General features: G+C 37.7%; 1 protein-coding gene across 1 annotated transcript in view; it reads right to left on the bottom strand.

The window, feature by feature from the left end:
• Gpc3 (glypican 3) overlaps positions 1-19,989 on the bottom strand; it is a 423,699-nt gene that overhangs the window by 38,288 nt on the left and 365,422 nt on the right. Inside the window, exon 7 of the mRNA XM_026405602.2 lies at positions 12,140-12,299. Within this exon, the coding sequence (XP_026261387.1) occupies positions 12,140-12,299 (160 nt within the window). The remainder of the gene's footprint in view (positions 1-12,139; positions 12,300-19,989) is intronic.

The following is a 19,989-nucleotide window of genomic DNA, read 5'->3' as shown; positions in this document are numbered from 1 at the left end:
TAAATAGTAATATAATTACCAAGTAACAGAGCAAAGGCCATTCTACAAATTCTAGTATTTGAGGAGAGAGCAGGGGGAAATCTCATTAGCACTCACAGGATGAGAAGTGTACACACAGGATGAAAAAGACATGCTTTCTACTCTCCCAGGAGCTTATGGTTAGTGGAGGAAATCACTTTACTCTGAAATCCATCCAGAAGGTGCTAATGAGATTTCCCTCTGCTCACAGACTGCCCGAAGATACTAGAATTTTTAGAATTACATCTACGCCATTTTTATTTACTTGGTAATTATATTATTGCTTTAGTTCATTCATGAGCTACAAATTAGCAGATTCTGTCCATGCTGACACTCTGATTATCACCTTAAAGTCTTATTTACCATCAATCATATATCTTGGCATTTTTTTTAAGACTGGAAAGTTTTTAAAAATCAGTGAGTATACTTGGAAATGGTAAGAACCATAAGTGCTATGGATCATTTTGGCAGATTGTTAAGCATCTTTTACCCAGGTACAGATGTAGGCAAGCTCTATGACAAGGCTTCCTTTCACAAAAAATAACCTCACAATAACCAGCCAGTAACTTTATTCCTACCGAAGTGAGTTAGACATCATCACCCTAAGTACATGTATGAAGACACGAATGGTATGAAAATACTTTATGTATAGTCAGAGACTTGAAAAATTGTGCTCAATATGAGTAATATGAAATGAACTATATTCTGCCATTATGTATAACAAATTAGAATAAATACATAAAAAAACAAAGTGAATGGGAAATCTCTTGGATTTCACACATGCAAATAAAGGAAAAAATAGAGGCAATGGCTGCATCTCTGTTCTTTTTGTCATCTTAAGAAAAGCATCAGGAGAGTGCTTTCTGAATTGCAGAGATTTAATAGTGGGTGTGTCTGTGTGTGTGTGTGTGTACACATGCCATTTGGGGGCCCTGATGGAAGGTCAGTGACTGCAAAGCATCTGATGCCTTTTTGAGTCCTTCCTCATTTCAAAGCAAGACTTCATCTCTGGCTTCATTTTTGAGTTCCATCTGCACTCACTAGAACTTTCCACACCAATCACTTCCAGCAGGTTCACAATTCCTTGTTACAGTGGACTCCTGTAATTTGGCCTTTCTAATAGACCATTTTTTATGAGGGAGACTTCTGATAACTGCACAGGCTTTATGAGACATCTTCACTTTTCTCTACAATATGATACTTCTTCTTGCGGGACAGCACTTTCCATTTGATGGCACAGAGTCTGCTCCCGCAGATCCTATGGGGATGATACCCTACAGGTTTTGCTTCACTTCTATTTCTTAGAGGCTTTGGCATTACTACTTTCCCAGTGATTCCTGCACAACTTTTCTACCAAATGATTTCTGAGCCTCTTCCTCTCATTCCTTTCTATCCATACTAGATGACCACAGTTTAGTTAAGGCTAGTCATAAACTGGTCAACATGGCTTCTATTCAGAGAAAACTGATTGCACCATGTAAGTAAATTCATGCATTCAAGTTTTCTCTTAATTTGAAAACTGATTATAAAATGCAATGGTCTCAAATTGATCACACTATTTCTAAGATTAATCCCATTCTTAGAGTTATGCATAAGTTCCCAAAGCAAGTTATCCGTTATAAAAGCCATATCCCTAATGTCTCAGATAGGAAAGTATCACAGAGCAGAGACTTGGAAATGCAAACCTCAGAATAATCTCCTCCCAAATAATAAACAAAATCCCTAACATGTCTCAAGTTGTGGTAACTTTATGGAAATACTTTATCTTTTCTTCCTCTCATCTGTCACCAGCTTACCTGTAGTAATTCCCCAGTCAACACTAAAGCCTGGGAAAGGCCCATTTCTTGGTATACTTCTCAATTGTCAGATAATATCACTGCTAAGTCTTGCATCTAAGTCCTTCTTTGTGAGCCCTGGAAGCAATACAAAGCTCTAGGGTGAGGTGGGATTGGCTGTCTTGTCAATCTATTAGCAAGAACCACCTGGTTTCTATCTGTGAAAAGTGCTATTATAGTGAGCTTTGCTTCCTTCAGCTTCCCTGTGGCATTTGATCTCTAAAAGAAAAGATCAAGACATGAAAGCAGATTGCGAGCTGAGAGCAAGATAGAATGGAAAGAATCAGGGGCCCTTTCTTGACCCCCTGAAATCATTGTCCACCCCTGCCCTTACTGCCCCACTACCACCAAAGAAAACAAAACATAACTCGCTGTGATTCTTTCAAGATGTAGGTGCCTACTACTGTTGTGACTATGTGGTTATTTGCACAACTCAGCAGACATATTTGTCATTGTTTAAATATCTTCTCAGAGACTTCAGACCACCCTGGGCTAAAAACAAGTTAACAAGTAACTGAACATGCCACCTTGGGGTTGGAGAAGGGAACACATTTATAATGAAAATTATTGGCCAGAACATTTGAGACTTAGTTTATAATTTTAGCTAAAGGCTTTTGGCAAATAAAACTAACTTATAACCCAATGGTACTAAGCAACATTAACAACATTACCCTAAATGGACATGCTGTTTTACAGTCTAAGTACTTCTATATTCATTATCATACACGTTAAATTCCATAACTAATAAGGTGAGCAGGTTGGCAAATATTTTATCACCATTTTTGCAAATGAGGAAACTGAGGCTCTGAGAAGCTGAGAGATTTTGTCCAAGGCCACAATACAAGGGAATGGCAGGGACAGGACTGGGATCTAGTTTATTTGGCTATGTGAATGGTAATGCCCTTCACATTATGTCTCAAGTGTCAGCACCCTAAAGGTTGGAGGGCGTTCCATTTGCCCATGAGATGGGATCTACCTCCCAGGGGATAACATGGAGTCCTCTTGCACTGAGAGCACATGTTTGAAGGAGTCTTTAGGAGCTCTTTACTGACAGTTCTGGGAGTGGATTACTTATTGAGAAGCAACCTTCAACTAAGTGTCAGAGATCCGAATGGTGGGTTTCCAAAGAGTGCAAGAAAGTAGAATTGTGTTTGTTCAAACTCTAGAGCACATTTTGGGAGAATAGACATAATTGATTCCTAGACTTGTTATCAACAAGGAAGTATAAATACATATATTACTTTATCTAATGTATTTTGAGCTCTTCACAGGCCTCAACATCTTTCCTATAGAAAACCCTAGGACATATCATTCCACTACAGCCTTTCTACCCATTCTTTTGCAAGCATCATAATTTATTTTAAGTGATGAATATTCTGCAGATGTCACCATGATGAAAAGGCTATTATAGATTTCCTCCATTAGTTTTACCTCTTCACCAGATCAACCCATTAATGAATTTATTAATACATGGTGATTACCAACTCCCATTTATGAGAATTTGAGACTTAACAATTTAATAGAACAGTTAAGCCCATGAAGTGTCTTTTGCCTCTTCTATGTACACAGGATTTTTAGCAATAGGGTTATATGGTTATACATAATCCAGTACGAATTTTTAAAATAAATAAATAAAAAAGAACAAAGAATGGCTTTAAAAATATTTCCTGCCAGGCTTCGTGGTGCAAGCCTGTAATCCCAGCAACTCAGGAGCCTGAGGCAGGAGCCTCACAAGTTTAAAGCCAGTCTCAGCGGTTTAGCAAGGCCCTAAGGACTTAGCAAGACTATGTTTCAAAATAAAAAATAAAAATGGTTGAGGATATGGCTCAGTGGTTAAGCACCCCTGGGTTCAATCCCTGATACAAAAAAATTCCTAATTTCTGTTCTTTGGAGTTATTGTTATTTTGCCATTAGATTGTAAAGCAACTAAAGAGGGAATATCTGTTACAGAAAGTCATGGGGCCCACAGATGTGAAATTTTAATGGCTTCCTCCACAATAGTGATGCAAATAAGTGATCTACAAGGGGCAGGTTACTGCTTTCCCCCATAGTACTTGGAGATGACAGAAAAGAATGGCAAAAGGGACTAGCCTAGGCCTGGGTTTCACCTTCACCTTGAACACCAGATCAAGAATAAGTAGCATATTGCCATACTAGTGACTGTTGTATTCTGCTACCTTTCCTATCCTCTAATGTTTTGAACAACCAATAATAAAAAAAAAAGGAAAAAAAAAGAATAAGTAGCAGGGTTTCTCTTTGCAGTCCCTACACTGACATTTGAGACACTGAAAGTTTCTCCAGGGCAAGCATGTCCATAAGAAGGATTTATTTACCATGGACAAAAAATAGCCAATTAGTATTAATATTGGTTTAAACCTTTAACCCAAGATGTGATCATGAGCTCTACTCTCCAGATCACCACCAACTAGCTCAAGCCCCTTTTACTGTCATGTAGCAACAGGAAATATTTCTATTGCCTGCAATCCATTTCCACTTTCTTTGTTCAAAGAAATAGGCTCTGGCAGTATCCATGATCACTCTATCCTGTCATTGGCTAGCTTCAGGCAAGATTATCTTTTTTCTACAATGTACAGTTATAAAGACATTAAGTTCACCAGAATGTTCTGGCTATATGCACAGAGGAGAGTAAGCTTGAGCAAATAAAAAGGGTTAAGGAAGACAAAGTTGGGGGAAAGGGAATACAGATGTCTCTGTGACTGATGTTTCTTGCTAGAAGTTGCTTTGTGAGTATGTTCCAATTGTGTTTCCAACAAGTGTGTGTGTGTGTGTGTGTGTGTGTGTGTGTGTGTTTGTGTGTTTCTGTGCAGGTAAGAGTGGGGACTTAGTGAGAGGGAACAGATACTCAAGATGCTGAGTCATCACATCTTGGCCAGCAACACTTGGCCAGAGTTTCTCTGGGATTGGTCCCAGGCAGACCACTGGGGGTAACAAGCTTCCCAAAAAGCTTACAATAAGAGCTCTGAGAAAGCCATTAACTAATAACACTGCTGCAGGCAGTCTAGAAAAAAAGGGGGGGGGGGAGAAAAAAAGGAAAAAGAAAGAAAAACAGCTTATTATGCCAGGTTCATTGTGGATGAAGATCTATTTCAGGAGTGGAGTCTGTCTACATATGAGTACACAAACTCACAGGCCCAATTCAATCTCTGCATAAAACATATGAACTATGGATGTTGAGAAAACTAAAGAACTACCAGAGATTTTAGAATAATAGTACTTTTCTGGATTGTTTTAAATATTTGTAGAGCCTAGCAAGTAAAAAGTACTTTCACACTCATTATCACATTTGATTTTCACAATAACTTATTGAAATATAAAAAACAAGGGTGATTAATGACCCATTTTACAGCTGAAGAAATTGAGGTTCAGAGCAGCTAAATAACTCACTCAAGGTCCTACTGCTAGTACATATAACAGAATTGGAGCTAAAATGTCCTAATCAATCACATAGATAACTGAGTCTTGTAGTCCTTTTATATTTCCTAAAATATTGAACACACTACTGGGCAGCTTAGTGGCTTCTTAGATGCCTGAGTATTAAGCTCAAGTGTCACAGGTATTCAATTAGAAGTTGGTAAGGGCTATAAATAGATCACCTGGGGATCTTGTTAACATGGCCTTCAGTAGATCTTGAGGTAGGACCTGAGATTCTGCATTTTAAACAAGCCCCCAAATGATACAAATAATGCTGGTCCATGGATCCCAGTTAAAAGGTAAGGGGATAGTGCTGAATGTTGGTTTCTTGGTTTTATTTGCCTTTCATGGGTCTCGAAAGAACACCAAGACAGTTCTATTTACATCCATAGGCTCCTTGAGCTTCTGTGAGTTATTAGCAGCAGCAACAATAGACCAGTAACTTTGATAGCAGATACTATTTTTTTGAGTGCTAGCTAGGTGCCAGGCACTGTGATGGATGAATTTCATGTACAATCTCCATAACAATAGGAAATAGGAAATACTATTGTCTCACTTTTTTAGATGAGAAAGCAGGCCAAGAGAGATTAAGTAACCCACTGCTATGGTTTGAATGCTTGTTGTTTTCTCCAAAATTTCTGCTAAAATTGAATCCCCAATGCAACAGTATTTAAGCAGGGTGGGGGTGAGTTAGGAGTTGATTAGTCCTTTCTTTATAAAAGGCCTGAAGAGTACTAGGTAGGCCCATTTTTGTCCTATTTCTTGTGTCAGATGAGGACACAGCATGTGTCCATTTTTGCCTTTCTGCCTTCTGCCATGTAAGGATATAGCATCTCTGTCATGTGAGAAGGCACTGAGAAGGCATTTATCAGATGCCAAATGCTGGCACCTTGATCTTCAACTTCCCAGCTATCAATACTTTGAGAAATTGATTTCTACTATTTGTAAATTACTCAGTCTACGGTATTTTTATAACAGCACAAATGGACTATGACACCCTTCAGAAGGAAAAACGTACCACACTTGGTTCTGAGAAATCAAAGTTAATGGTGAAGATGTAACCATGGGTAAGATATCATATAATGGTCATCTCACCCATAATTAAATTCAACAAATAGAAAAGAGAAGCTCCAAGAATTCTATTTTCAATTTAGAAATAAGAATTACATAAAAAGAACACTGGAATAAAGAAATTTCTCTCTCTCTCTCTCTCTCTCTCTCTCTCTCTCTCTCTCTCTCTCTCTTTTGTACCAGGGATTGAACTCGGGGGCACTCCACCCCGAGCCACATCCCCAGCCCTATTTTGTATTTTATTTAGAGAAGGATCTCACTGAGTTGCTTAGGGCTTGCTTTTGCTGAGGCTGGCTTTGAACTTGCAATTCTCTTGCCTCAGTTTCCCAAGCCGCTGGGATTACAGGCGTGCGCCAACACAGCCAGCTGGGATGAAGAGTTTTAAAAGTAAATATTACCCTAGTGTTCTGAGGTGTGGGTAGCCCTTGGTAAGAATCCTGGCTTGACAGATTGGAAAAGTCAGGAGGGTTAGAATAGGTAAAATGAGGTCTTTTCTAAGTGGAAATATAGCTTAGGAGAAGGGAACAAGTAAATTGCATGATTAGATGAAAATACAAAACATATCCCCCAAAGACTCTGATAAGTACCTTGCCAGAGACCAAAGCCAAAGAAATGAACAAAATCTCAGACTGCTGGCACTTCAGTAGGCTGCAGGCATTAAGCATTGTCTGAACATTCCCTTTATTTTACAAATGGAGAAACTAACTTCTAAAATGTGGAAGGAGCTTGCCCTAAGGCACACTGGAGTTAGAAGCAAAGCCAAGAATAGAACCATGGTGTCCTGTACTTCATTTAGTGCATCAGAAAACAAAAGGAAAGAAATGAGCCAGGGAAGACAGTCAATAGGATCATTTACTGATCATGGTGCAAAAGGCCTGTCCACAGACCAAATGGAGATATGAGAATCTGAACATCATCTGAGCCATACATACTCTTTATTCACAAGCTGTCTTTTGGAGGAGGTAATTTGGAGTACTAAATGAAATTGGGGGTAAATGCACATGATGTTCCAAGTCAAGTTGACTAAATAAATGGATGTTGATGAATCACCAGGACCAGATGGCATCTACCCAGATTCTGGTTAAAATTATGTAACAGCTGACCAAAGTGTATATCCTGTCATTCCAAGTAACTGTTATGCCATACGCCTGGCGGATTGGCAAAGAGTCTGTTCTCTCTGAGAAGCACTTTAAAGGAGACCCAAGGAACTTCAGGCTGGTAGGATCACTGATCAAGTCACACAAATGTAATGTATTGGAGTCAAGGCATAATTTTTCCCTATAAATTAAATTAACTATCTCTTGTAGAGTTTTTTTTTTAAAGAGAGAGGAGAGAGAGAGAGGGAGAATTTTTAATATTTATTTTTTTTTTAGTTCTCGGCGGACACAACATCTTTGTTGGTATGTGGTGCTGAGGATCGTACCCGGGCCGCACGCATGCCAGGCGAGTGCGCTACCGCTTGAGCCACATCCCCAGCCCTCTCTTGTAGAGTTTTTATAGTTTATAAAGTACTTAGGGTTAATTGTGCCTAACAAATTGACTATAATTCTTTGAGAGGATCAATTGTGCATGTGGACAAAGGTAAACTAAGGATGTAATCTATAAAGATTTTGAAAAGTACCCTGAAAAGGTCCCACACCAAATACTGTTTAAAAAAGTTAAATCACAATGGAATTGTGGAGTACTATTTTGAAATGAATAAGGATGTGACTCATAGGCAGGAAATCATGAGTAGGAATAAGCAGGGACTTTTCTGGAGAATTATGAACAGTGTTGTGCCATAGGGACTAGTTAATACTTTGGTGAATCATCTGGGCAACCTTTAGATGACCATAAGCTTTTCCAAGTATAGATTGAGCACCCCTTATAAAAATGATAGGGACCAGAAGTGTTCCAGATTTTGGAGGTTTTTTTTTTTTTTATTTTGAAATATTTATATGAATTTACCAGTTGAGCATTCCTAATCCAAAAATCCAAAATCTGAAATGTTGGGAAGTGATATTGGCTAACTTATATTGTTATATTATGTTCATGTATGAATATATAACAACAAATCCAATCATTGTGTACAACTATAATGTATCAATAAAAAAACATGGTAAAAACTAAAATGTTCCAAACTCCCCCCCAAAAAAATTGAGCTTCATGTAAGCACTCAAAAAGTTTTGGATTTCATCACAGTTTGCATTTCAGATTTTCAGATTAAGGATGATTAAGTTGCACCAAAATATAAAACTGACTTCAGTCTTCTTATGACTGTATTGATGAGCAGAGAAAAATAAGAGTCAGAGGAGACTCACTCAAGAAGTAGCCTCTGAAACCTGACTGCCTGGCTCTGAACATGCCCTTAGTGACTGCATGATCTTACGTAAGTCACTCTCTCTACCACATTCAGTATCAGTTTTCTCATTTGTAAAGTGAGAAGAATAACTCCAGCTCAGAGTTGTGTTGTGAAATAAGAGACAATATGACATGAGAGACAATGCATATAAAATTCTGGAACAATATTTGGATTGTAGTAAGTGACCAATAAACATTAGCTTCTATTATTTTTACATTTGTGTTTATTTAATTGGTCACTTACTACATGATTGTCACCAACTTCTAATAGGATGTTAGGATTTGGCTGCTCATTTTATGTTCCATGGAACCTTGCAGCTACTGCAGCCCATTTCTTGAAAGCAGTGGCAAAAATTGTTTAGTAATTCAGAGAAGAGTGATAACTATGGACTTAGTTGGTTGTAAAAGATTTCACAGCAGGGAACTAACACTTATGGGGCACCTAGTATATGCTAGATACTAGAATATATGCTTCATAAAATATCCCCCTTGATTTAATGTTGCAAGAATCCTATGAAACTGAGGTTATGATCCCTATTTGCTGTAGGAAGAAATGGAGACCTTGTCCCAGGTAATGCCAGCTCATAAGAAGTAGAGTCAGGTTTGCTCTACCCTCAAAATCATTTTTTTCTTGCATCATGCTTGAATTGCACTTTGAGGGGCAGGTATGATTTAATAAGGAAGAAAAGAAGCATATCTACACAGAAATAAACATGTGCTATGGTATGAACATAGAAAACAGAACAGTATATTTATGGAGTTCATGGACCACAAATACAGATGTTTTTACCAAAGTGGAAGGTTCCTGTGGGGTTAATAGTAGCAAATAAAGCCAGAAGCATAGTTTAGGCTAGAGCAGAAGCCTCTCTCAGAACTCTTCTAAGGATCTGAGCTTTATCCTCAAGGCAATGGGGACAGGATGAAGGCAGTTGAGCTAGGGAGAGGTATGAGATGCTTTAGAAAGATTAACCTGGCATCTGTGCATGATGAATTGATGGAATCTTTTGCCTGGGTCCCTGGTTCTTTGTTCTCTAATCTGCTAGCCTAAGGCTCTCAAATACTCCTGCCTTACTTTGGAAACCTAGAGACCACTTTGGATGTGATTGCAATAGCATATGCAGGAGAGCTGGAGGAGGGGATGGAAGGGAAGCAGGAATAGAAGCAGGAAAAAAAGACAAAGAATCAATAGGGCCCACTTGCATATGAGAGGCAAGGGAGAAGAAAGAATCAAAGATGGCTTTAGTTTAAGCCCCAATGACTGAGGGAATGATGGTAGCACTAGAAAAATAAGGGCATTAAGGGAGAACAAGTTTGAGATGGTCAGTTGGCAAATCTGACTTCTGACACACCCAGTTGGGGATGATGGTGGTGAAGGCAGATAGAACTGATTAATTAGCAGCTACACATGTGGGATGGTAGCTCAGGAGAGCAGTTGAGACTGGAGGTAATGATTTTATAAGTTATCTCCATAGTGGTATAATAGTTCAAGATAGTTCAATGTAACAATATCCAAAATAGCCAAGAGGTGGGAAAATGTAGGTTTAGCATTTTTCTCTAAATGTCCACTGATGGATAAATGGATGAAACTATGGTAAATACATACAATGGAATAATATCCAGCCTTAAAAATTGAAGGAAATCCTGCCATGTTATACATGAAGAAAGCATGAAGACGTTATATTAAATGAAATAAGCCAATAATAAAAAAATCCACTTTACATGAGGTACCTAAAGCCATCAAATTCATAGAAACTGAAATTAAAACAGTAATTGACAGGCTGGGGGAATGCATTAGTGCTGTTTATTGGGTATAGAGCTTTAGTTGCACGAGATGAAAAAGTTCTAGAAACCTGCTGTAGAAAAAATGTGGATATAATTAACAATATTGTACTGTACACTTAAAAGTTTTTCAAGAGGGGCCTTGCTTAGTGGCATATGCCTGTAATCCCAGTGACTTGGGAGGCTGAGGCAGAAGAATTGCAAGTTCAAGGCCAGCCTCAGCAACTTAGCAAGGCCCTAAGCAATTTAGAGAAACCCTGTCTCATTTCAAAAATTAAAAAAAAAAAAAAAAGAAAAAGAAGGCTGGGGATGTGACTCAGTGGTGACGTGCCTCTGGGTTCAATCCCCAGTACCAAAAAAAAAAAAAAAAAAGAAAGAAAAGAAGAGTTTGTTCAGAGGGTATATTTATTGTTAATTGTTTATTTATCCCAATAAAAATAATAACTTAAAATTATAAAAAAAAGTTGAAATATGGAGAATGGATAAGGGACAATAAATAATGGAAAGGAAAAGCCAGAGGCTTAAGAAGAGACTTCTGGATGACAGCCAATTTCAGGGTGGGATTAGAAAGAAGAGCTAGTGAAGGAAAGACGCTGCAAGGGGATAAGGAGCATGTAGTCTCAGAGGACATGAGAAATAGGGGTTCAGGGAGAAGGTTGTACACTGCAGAGGAAAGAGAACCCAGTTAAATTCCTAATTCTTCCATTTAGAGAAATCTCATTCCTTCTCTGAGCTCCAGTTTTTTTTTTTAACCTGTAAAATGGAAGAACAGCTATTTATGTGAAAGGACTTTATAAACTGTGATGCATAACTCAAATGGAAGGGTTTTTTTTGTTGTTCTACCTTCTCGACCCCAGCAGCCTTATGTTATATTTTCTATTGGTATTGTTTTTATGTAATTGTGTAGTATGGTATCTTTGTCTATCTATGTTGGACTGCGTGTGGGAAAAGAAAATAGACAAGAGAGTCATCATTAGTTTTCATAAGACTTCCAAAGTTGCATTTCATTTTGTAACTGAGAAGAATCAAGAAAATCTCCACTGAGAAATGGAGCCAATTGATGAAGTCAGTTCAGTTTAGATAAGGAAAAACAGGAAGTTACCTGTTTAACTTACCTGAGACTATGGGTGAAAAATAAGGCTTCCTGAAAATTTTACTTTTTGAGAATATAGTCTTTCCTAGAAGAGTTGATGGATTATGTGTTGCAGGAAATTTAGGGACAGTATACAATATAGAGTGCAGTCTGTTCTTTTTTTTTTTTTTTTTTGCTATTGGGGATGGAACCCAGGGCCTTGTACATGTGAGGAAAGCATTGTACCACTGACCTATATCCTCTTTAATTTTATTTATTTATTTATTTTTATTATTTTAAAAATATTTATCTTTTAGTTGTAGTTGGACACAATACCTTTATTTACTTGTTTTTATGTGGTGCTGAGGATGGAACCCAGGGTCTTGCACGTGCTAGGCGAGCCCTATACCGCTAAGCCACTTAATTTTTATTTTGATGCAGGCTTTTACAAAGCCGTCCAGGTGCCCATCCTGCCCCATCCCTCCTGAGTATCTGGGATTACAAGTGTGTGTCACTAGGCCCAACTCAGTTGATTTTTATTTTTTGAGCATCACCCTTTTAGTCCAGCTCTGAGCTAGCACAAAATGGTTACCTGCAAGGAAGCGGAGTTGATTTTTCACTTTCATCATCCCGTCACCAGAGCTTCCAATGCACTCATCTTCATCGTCGCCACAGTCTCCACTTTCAAGTTCTTCCTCATCAATGTTTTGATCCACAACTCTTCCTTTGGGTACAGACATGGTTCTCAGGAGCTGAAAGAAAATAGCCAGAAATGTAGCTCTTCTTCATATTTCTCCGGTAGGTCTAGAACAAGTGTATTATTAACAGGAGGCATTCAAGTGGGAATGAATTACACACAAGTGTTTAAGAATCATTTCAAACTTAAATAGGTATAAGTTGTTTATCCTCCTTAGAGTTCATACCTATAGACCTTTCTACAGCATTTGATAAAATTCTCCTTATCTCCAGTTAAATCATGCCAGAGTATATATTGCATTAGACCTTTATAGACTATAGTTCCTAAGTTCCTAAATGTCTCCATGGTGGAACACACTGATGGAGAACTTAAGACATGATAGGCTAGGGGGACACCAAAATCAGAAAAGATCCCTAGGAAACCTCCCAGGACCATATCTACATTCACTAAATAAAAATTGGAAATGCTTCTCACTAAATGAAGAGAGCAGCAGTACCCTTTTAGATCACTCAAAAACTTTAAAATATCTCCCTCTCCCATGATTTTAGGAATATGCTTTTAATTAAATTCCACTGTATTGTGCTCACTGTTCACTAAGTGGCATATTCATTTTCCTCTTTAGTGTCTGGCTCTTCAGTCATATGGATAATGCTTTCCTCATTTTATGGGACACTCACTACCCAAAAGTTTCTCCACTGGCCAAGACTCAGTCTGCAGCATAAATGGTCCCTGAAGCCAGCTGTCAGATCCCATTTCACTTTTCTCCACCATCTTTCTCAATAACTTCATTTTAATATCTTCTGCTCCTGCTCCAGCTTCTGCTCCATCATCCATTTCTAGTCCAGAATCTCAGTCCCATCCCTTATTTTTAAAATGATTGCCAACAAAAGGGGCTTGATATACAGACACTGAGATTCTTGTGATTGGGGAAGAGGTAGCAAAAGAAGAAAAATGCTGCTTACACAGGCATGCCTTGGTATCTGTGGTTTCCATTATCTCTGTGCTTGTTGTCTCTGTGAAGTATACTTTTATGTTTTCCACCTGTGATTTAGTTGTTATATGAAGACCTACTCAGAAAAAGCTACCCATCATAAAGAAATGTGACTCTGCAGGTGATTTCTTTTTTAGCCAAAGAAAGAAAAGTCCAAAAGAGGACTTTCCTGACCAATAAGCTCTAATGGTGTTAGAGAAGCCAACCCACCTACTATCTCCTACTTCAGCACCATCTCTATCCTGCTAGGCTATTACTTTTCCACTGACACCCTCTGACCTCCTCTACCCCTCATCCTACATATCTCAATTTTTAGCATATCAATATAGGCTAAAATAAGCTATACTAGTGATTCTCAGGGCTCCTTTTTTTTGTTCTTATTAGTTATACATGACAGTAGAATGCATTTTAACATATCATACGTACATGGAGTACAACTTCCCATTCTTGTGGTTGTACACAGTGTGGAGTTACACTGGTCATATACTCACATATGCACATAGGGTAATAATGTCCAATTCATTCTACTGTCCTTCCTATTCTCATCTTTCTTCCTTTCCCTTCATTCCCTTTTGTCTAATCCAAAGTATTTTTATTCTTCCCTCCCCACCACACTCCTTTTGATCTCAGGACTCCTTTAGTTTATTCAAGCTTAGTTTTGGTGCTGGAGATAAAATCCAGGGCCTCATGCATGCTAAGTACACACTTTACCACCAAGCCACACGCTAAACCTCTCAAGACTTCTTCATAATTTTATGGAGAAACCCAATGAATTAAAAAAAAATTAGTTGGAAGTGGACCTTTATTTTATTTATTTATATTGTGGTGCTGAGAATAAAACTCAGTGCCTCATACATGCTAGGCAAGTGCTCTACCACTGAGCCACAATCCCAGTACTGGCCACGGAATTTTTTTATACAAGTTTTATCTATCAACATTTGCTGTCTTAGAAATTATAACTGAGAAATTTTTAAATTATTTGATTGCTCATTTAAACACAACAATAAACCCATGATGGAGTAAAAGAACCATTTTAAAAATGAAAACACATATTTGCCAGTCATGAAACAATTACTAGGAATAGTGGAATTCACATTTTTGCCATCTCCTTATTGTCTCGCTTAATATTATAAGAGAGCTGAATTATTAGATCTGCTTCTCCATTTCATCTGTTGCAACGCATTGTTTTGGATGAAACATTCACTGAAAATCCATCCTACCACAAATGGGTAGCATGACCTTTTAAGATAATTGTGTGTGTATGTATGTGTCTCTCTCACACACAAAGTTTAACGAGTAGTCACAATGTGGAATATGAAACCATGTAGATGAATGTTTCATGTCCTGTTACATTAAAATCCATTAGTATGTTTTGAACTTTGAATGAGCCTTTTACTCATTTTGTGTCATCACACATGGTTCATCTGGAAAATATTTGGTCCCTGAGCTAAGCAGTTCCTCCAAATGCTGATACCTTTCATTATGTGATATGACAAAAAGTCCTATTCATTAGTATCACCTTCAATCTCATCAGAAAAGTCTTTTAGTATGTGACGCTCTAAAGATAATAGTGGCAGATACAAGTTTTCAAAATTTTAGTTTTCTCTTGAAAGCTGGAATTTTATCATTGGCATTACATACTACCAGTTATTTTCTTTGAGCTGTCAGGCTGTCTTTGTTCCTTTCCAAGAAAATGTCTAGCAAATACTCAAGTTTGTATAACCATAATTTGTCAGTCATCCTCTCTAGCAAAATGAAAGAAGAGGCTAGTTTAGCTAACAGCTCAAATAATCTTGCAAGTGCTTTTTCTTGAGATGTACAATGACATACACAGTTTGTAGCCTAAATGCTTTAAGTACACTTCCTATTTAATAACACAGGACATTAAAAATTATACTCAGGGGTTGAGGTTTGATAAAGTTAATAACTTTTTTTACAGCTTTGGCAATGATGTCTTTAAGTGAAACTGCCTTTTATTTTTCTGCAAGTGTACACAAGTACAGATTATAATGACTTAGTAGTACATTTTGACATGATTGCCTTGACTCATACAGTGGTGCAAACAGTTGAACTTGTCTTTACTATTGTACCACTGGTGCAAACATCAACCCAGGAAGAAAGACAAATGGCATTTTTAGTATTGTTGTGTGGGTAGTTTTGACCTTCTGGATCCCTGAGTTTCATGGACTCCCAGGATTCATAAACCATTCTTTGAGAACTGTAAATCTACCTATAACATCATTTCAGTTTTAAAAAATTCCCAATCTCCTCCCTTACTATTACTTCTTTTTGGAAAATTACTTTTGACATAAGCATTTTATGTTAATTTTCAAGAATGCATCCTTTAAGTATGTCATGGACTACTTTTGAATACAGAAGGGGAATTTGTGGTTTGGTATAGATTAGTGAACTTGCTATTTCTCAAGCACATCTCACATTGGACCCTTGCATTCATATATCCAGTAAACATTACCTGAGAACATACTATGAGCTGTTTTTAATTTCCGCCTATTGAAAGCCTTTCATCCTTTCCAGCCAAGTTCAAGTGTCATGTCCTTAAATGTCATGTCCTTAATGAAGTCTTCCTGGCAGATGAGCATTTCAGTTCTCCCTCTTTTTCTCCCACCACTTCTCTTTTCATCTCTAGCACCTGAGTGCCACTTTCTATATATAAACTGGTCTTACTTATTTGTACATACAACTTCTCTACCACCAGACTGTGAGCTGGCCAGGAATTGCATCATCCGTATGTTTCAATCTCACAACATCTGAGGCAGTGTCTAGAACATACTAGGCACTCAAGAAATTTGTATTACTGAAGTGAGAGGCAAGATGAACTGGCATGGTATCTTAAATTCTTTAAAAGCTACTTCCACAATCTCATGAAAAAAAAGAGAAAGCCAAACACCAGATTAATTATAGAAGAACTTGTGAATGAATAGCTAAACCCTTTTAGACGACCCTGGCTAAGACCTGTAGCTAATCTTTGAGAGGCCATTTTCCAACCTCAGTACAATGCCTCCAGTATTCTCTGGTAGCTCAGTTTAAAACAAAGTGCAATTAAAAAAAAAAAAAAACCTTTAAAACTTTGCCAGTGAGGTTCCTTCTTTAGGTCTTAAATTACTCCCACTTTGGAGACAACTCCAGCATTGAAGAAGGATTATAATATACTTTTAAACAATTTTACACAGACAGCTGCTGATGAGTCTAACCCTCACACATTAACAAACCAAACCCAAATCTAGAAAGTTATTGTTAATGCAAAAATCTTAAAGAGAGTGAAGTTCCACAGTGTTGAAAGGAAGGTAATGGGTCAGAGTGGAGGAATTGACAGTAAGAACTGCAGATTTAGTGCAGCCTGGAATTTGGCCCAGAAATCAAATCAGCTAATTAGAATTTACAATATTAACCTTTTTGTTCCCTCTCTCTCTTTACAATGTCTTTCAGACTGAACTCTCACTTTATAAAAAGAAAATTATGAGGGCTTTGCACACAAAAACAGGTAACTTAAGGGGCCTAATGGTTTTGATTAACTGTTTGCCATTTTCAAAAGACAGTATCCTGTTAGCTTTTTAAAAGCCAAGGCTCAGAATAATGATTATCAATGTCAAGTATCTTATTAAAACACAGGTCTGATTATTTTACTCTGCTCTCCCCACTGCCATCCTCTAAACCTGACGTATCTGCCATGCATCGCTCTCCATATAGCAGGGGTATGCAAGGCTGTTCAAACTCCAGTGTTTTTCTGAAGTCATGACTATCAGTACAGCTCTGTTTTAGCCATTGAAATCATAGTTGCCCAAACATGCAATCAATGTCTATTCTAGAATCTAATATTTCAAATATATAAGTTATGGTTTGGATCTTAAATGTTCCCCCAAAGGCTTGTATGTTGAAGGCTTGGTCCCAAGCAGATGGCCCTATAGGAAGTGGTAGTATATTTAGTAGGTGGAGAATCATGAAAGGGAGTTAGGTTACTGACAATATGCCCTTGAAGGTGGTACTGGGACCCTGGCCCCCTTTTCTTTGCTCCCCACCATGATGTTCTGCCTAACCACAGACCCAAAAGGAAATGGGGATAACTAAACACAAACAGAAACCTCTAACACCATGAACCAAAATAAATCCTTCCTCCTCATGAGTTGATTACCTCAGGTGTTTTGTCATAGTGACAGAAAGCTGACCAATACAACATATAATATAGAAAAGTAGAATGAAGAAGAAATAAAGGGGGAAATCCAATTCCAAATTCTAATATATAATGTATGTGTGGTTTTAAAAATCGCTTTTTGGGGGGCCTGGGGTTGTGCCTCAAGTGGTAGAGTGCTTGCCTAGCACCTGTGAGGCACCGGGTTCAATCCTCCACACCACATAAAAATAAAATAAAGAAACTGTATCTACCTAAAACTAAAAATAAATATTTGAAAAATTGCTTATTTTTCCATAGTTGAACTTGGATTTTGGAATCAGCCAGACTCCTGGATTTATGTATAATTATAGTGCACTAATAAAAACATAAAAATCCTGGTTTTTCCACTTAAATGAATTTGTGTTTTCAGACAAACTGCTTAATCTTTCTAAAGCTCAGGGTTCTCAACTGTAAAATGAGAGAAACAATTTCTGCCTCACAGAATTGTAATGAGTAAATGTGATAAACACAATATTTTAAATGTAATAAAACATCTAGTTATTAAGGGATTTATAAAAAAAATCACCTAACCTTTTAAAAATATTGAGCATTTACATTTCTTTTGCTTATAAACAAAGATGTGCTCATTAGGAACAGTCACATAAATTCATATTTTGGATAATTTCCTAAGTAAGATTACTAGGGCAAAGGGTAAATACATATTGTACTTATTTGCCACCATGGGAATGAGTCACAATTTCCCTAAGAATCACCTAGAATGCTATTTTAAAATGAGGCTCCCTGAGCCGGGGTTGTAGCTGAGTGTTAGACCATATGCTTAGCATGAGCAAGCACCTAGGTTTGATTTCCAACATCCAGAAATAAATAAAATAAAACAAAATAAAATAATAGGCTTCCTGGCCCTCCTCCCAGAGCTTTGGATTTAGTAGGTCTGGTCCAGACCTGCCCTCCCATCTTACTGCAAGTGAACTACAGACAACACCTTAAGAAAGGCTTCTCCAGTGTTAACACTGCTTTGGAGGAGCCCTCTGAAACCATCTTTGGTCACAAATCATCTTAGTACCAGATGTGCTGGAATCCTTATGAAATGCTTTTCAAATCATTCTTTTTAAAAACAAAGTCAATGCAATCTGATGATTTCCTTTTTACTTAGGTATGGCCATCATGACCTTTCATCTTTGTAGTTCATGAAAATACCCTTGTATAAAGGTAACTGGCTTCATTTGATTAGAAAGAGAAACATTTCAAGTCAGCCTAGGAAGAGGTACTCAGGGTTGTGTGATAAAAGGGAACAAAAAGCCTGGAATAATTACTTGAGAAAATTAGAACCAAAATGTAAGAGAAGAGGGCTTTCTAGAATATAGCAGTTTTACATTCTTAAAACCATAAGCAAGATAACAAAAAGGCAATGCAGCCTCAGACAAGGCAATTTGGCCAAAGGTCTTTTGTGCCTGTTGAACAAGAGAACAAAGATCAAAGCACATACTTGTTCTCAGGGAGATAAAATATGCTGAAATTAGGACAGTGAAAGCAGCAACTCTTGATCTATCTATATGGTATAAATAATGCAGCTCTTGTTATTATCCTGATTGCAAAGATATGGGCCTTATGAACTTCACACTGTTCCAGTGTTGAACATATGCTCACTCACACAGTCTATAAACCCTGTCCCCCAATTTGGTGAACCGGAAGACTGCCATCCCATTTCCCAAATATGGGGGGTTGGGCACCGAATCTCAGACAGGGGACATGATGAAGTCACTGAGTGAGTGATAAAGATTCATTTAAAATAATGTCTTCTAGCCAGGTATAGAGGCGCGTACTTGTAATCTCAGCAACTTGGGAGGTGAGTCAGGAGGATCTCAAGTTCAAAGCCAACCTCAGCTAGTTAGTGAGGCCCTAAGCAACTTAGTGAAATCCTGTCCGTAAATGAAACATTAAAAAAAAAAAAGTCTGGGGATATGGGTCAGTGGTAAAACTTCCCTGGGTTCAATCTCTGGTACCAAAATAATAATAATAATAATAATAATTATTATTATTATAATGATGATGTCTTCTATCATCAAGCCTAGAATTCTTCAAGAAAAATATGACTTAGGTAAAGACATTAATGAATAGAAGCTTCATCTCCCATTTTTACTGGTCTTGACTGCCTTGACTTCAGATAACTTTCAATTTAATTCCATTTTCTCAGATGATGAGGGAAAAGCCTTTCACTTTCGGGAGGTAGGGTCGGGAGGGGGAGTTCAGGACCAGACACTTAACAACAGTGGATACCTCCTGCTTGTTTTCCCCAGTCTTGCCCTCAACTGTGTAAGCAACCAAACTATCTCATCAGGAACAGGTTTGTTTTGAAAAGTTCCAGACAGCTGGTTAGGATAGAATGAAAAATTCCATTACTGCTGTTACACAGCTAAGAGTTTTCTTGACTTTAAGCTCTTTAGCATTTTAAAAAATAAAGGCTAAGTAACAAAATAGATACTGAAATATGGGACTTGGTACATATTTTGAGGATTTAGCTAGTTTTGTCTCTTTTGGCTACTCACATGCCTTCTCTAGGCATTTTTTAATATGTGGAATCCAGGTTACATTTTAAAGCTATTA

The sequence above is a fragment of the Urocitellus parryii genome, chromosome X (genome assembly GCF_045843805.1).
Source record: "Urocitellus parryii isolate mUroPar1 chromosome X, mUroPar1.hap1, whole genome shotgun sequence".
Classification (NCBI taxonomy): Eukaryota; Metazoa; Chordata; class Mammalia; order Rodentia; family Sciuridae; genus Urocitellus; species Urocitellus parryii.
Note: the sequence above shows the minus strand (reverse complement) of the source record. Positions and strands in the feature narration are given on the sequence as shown.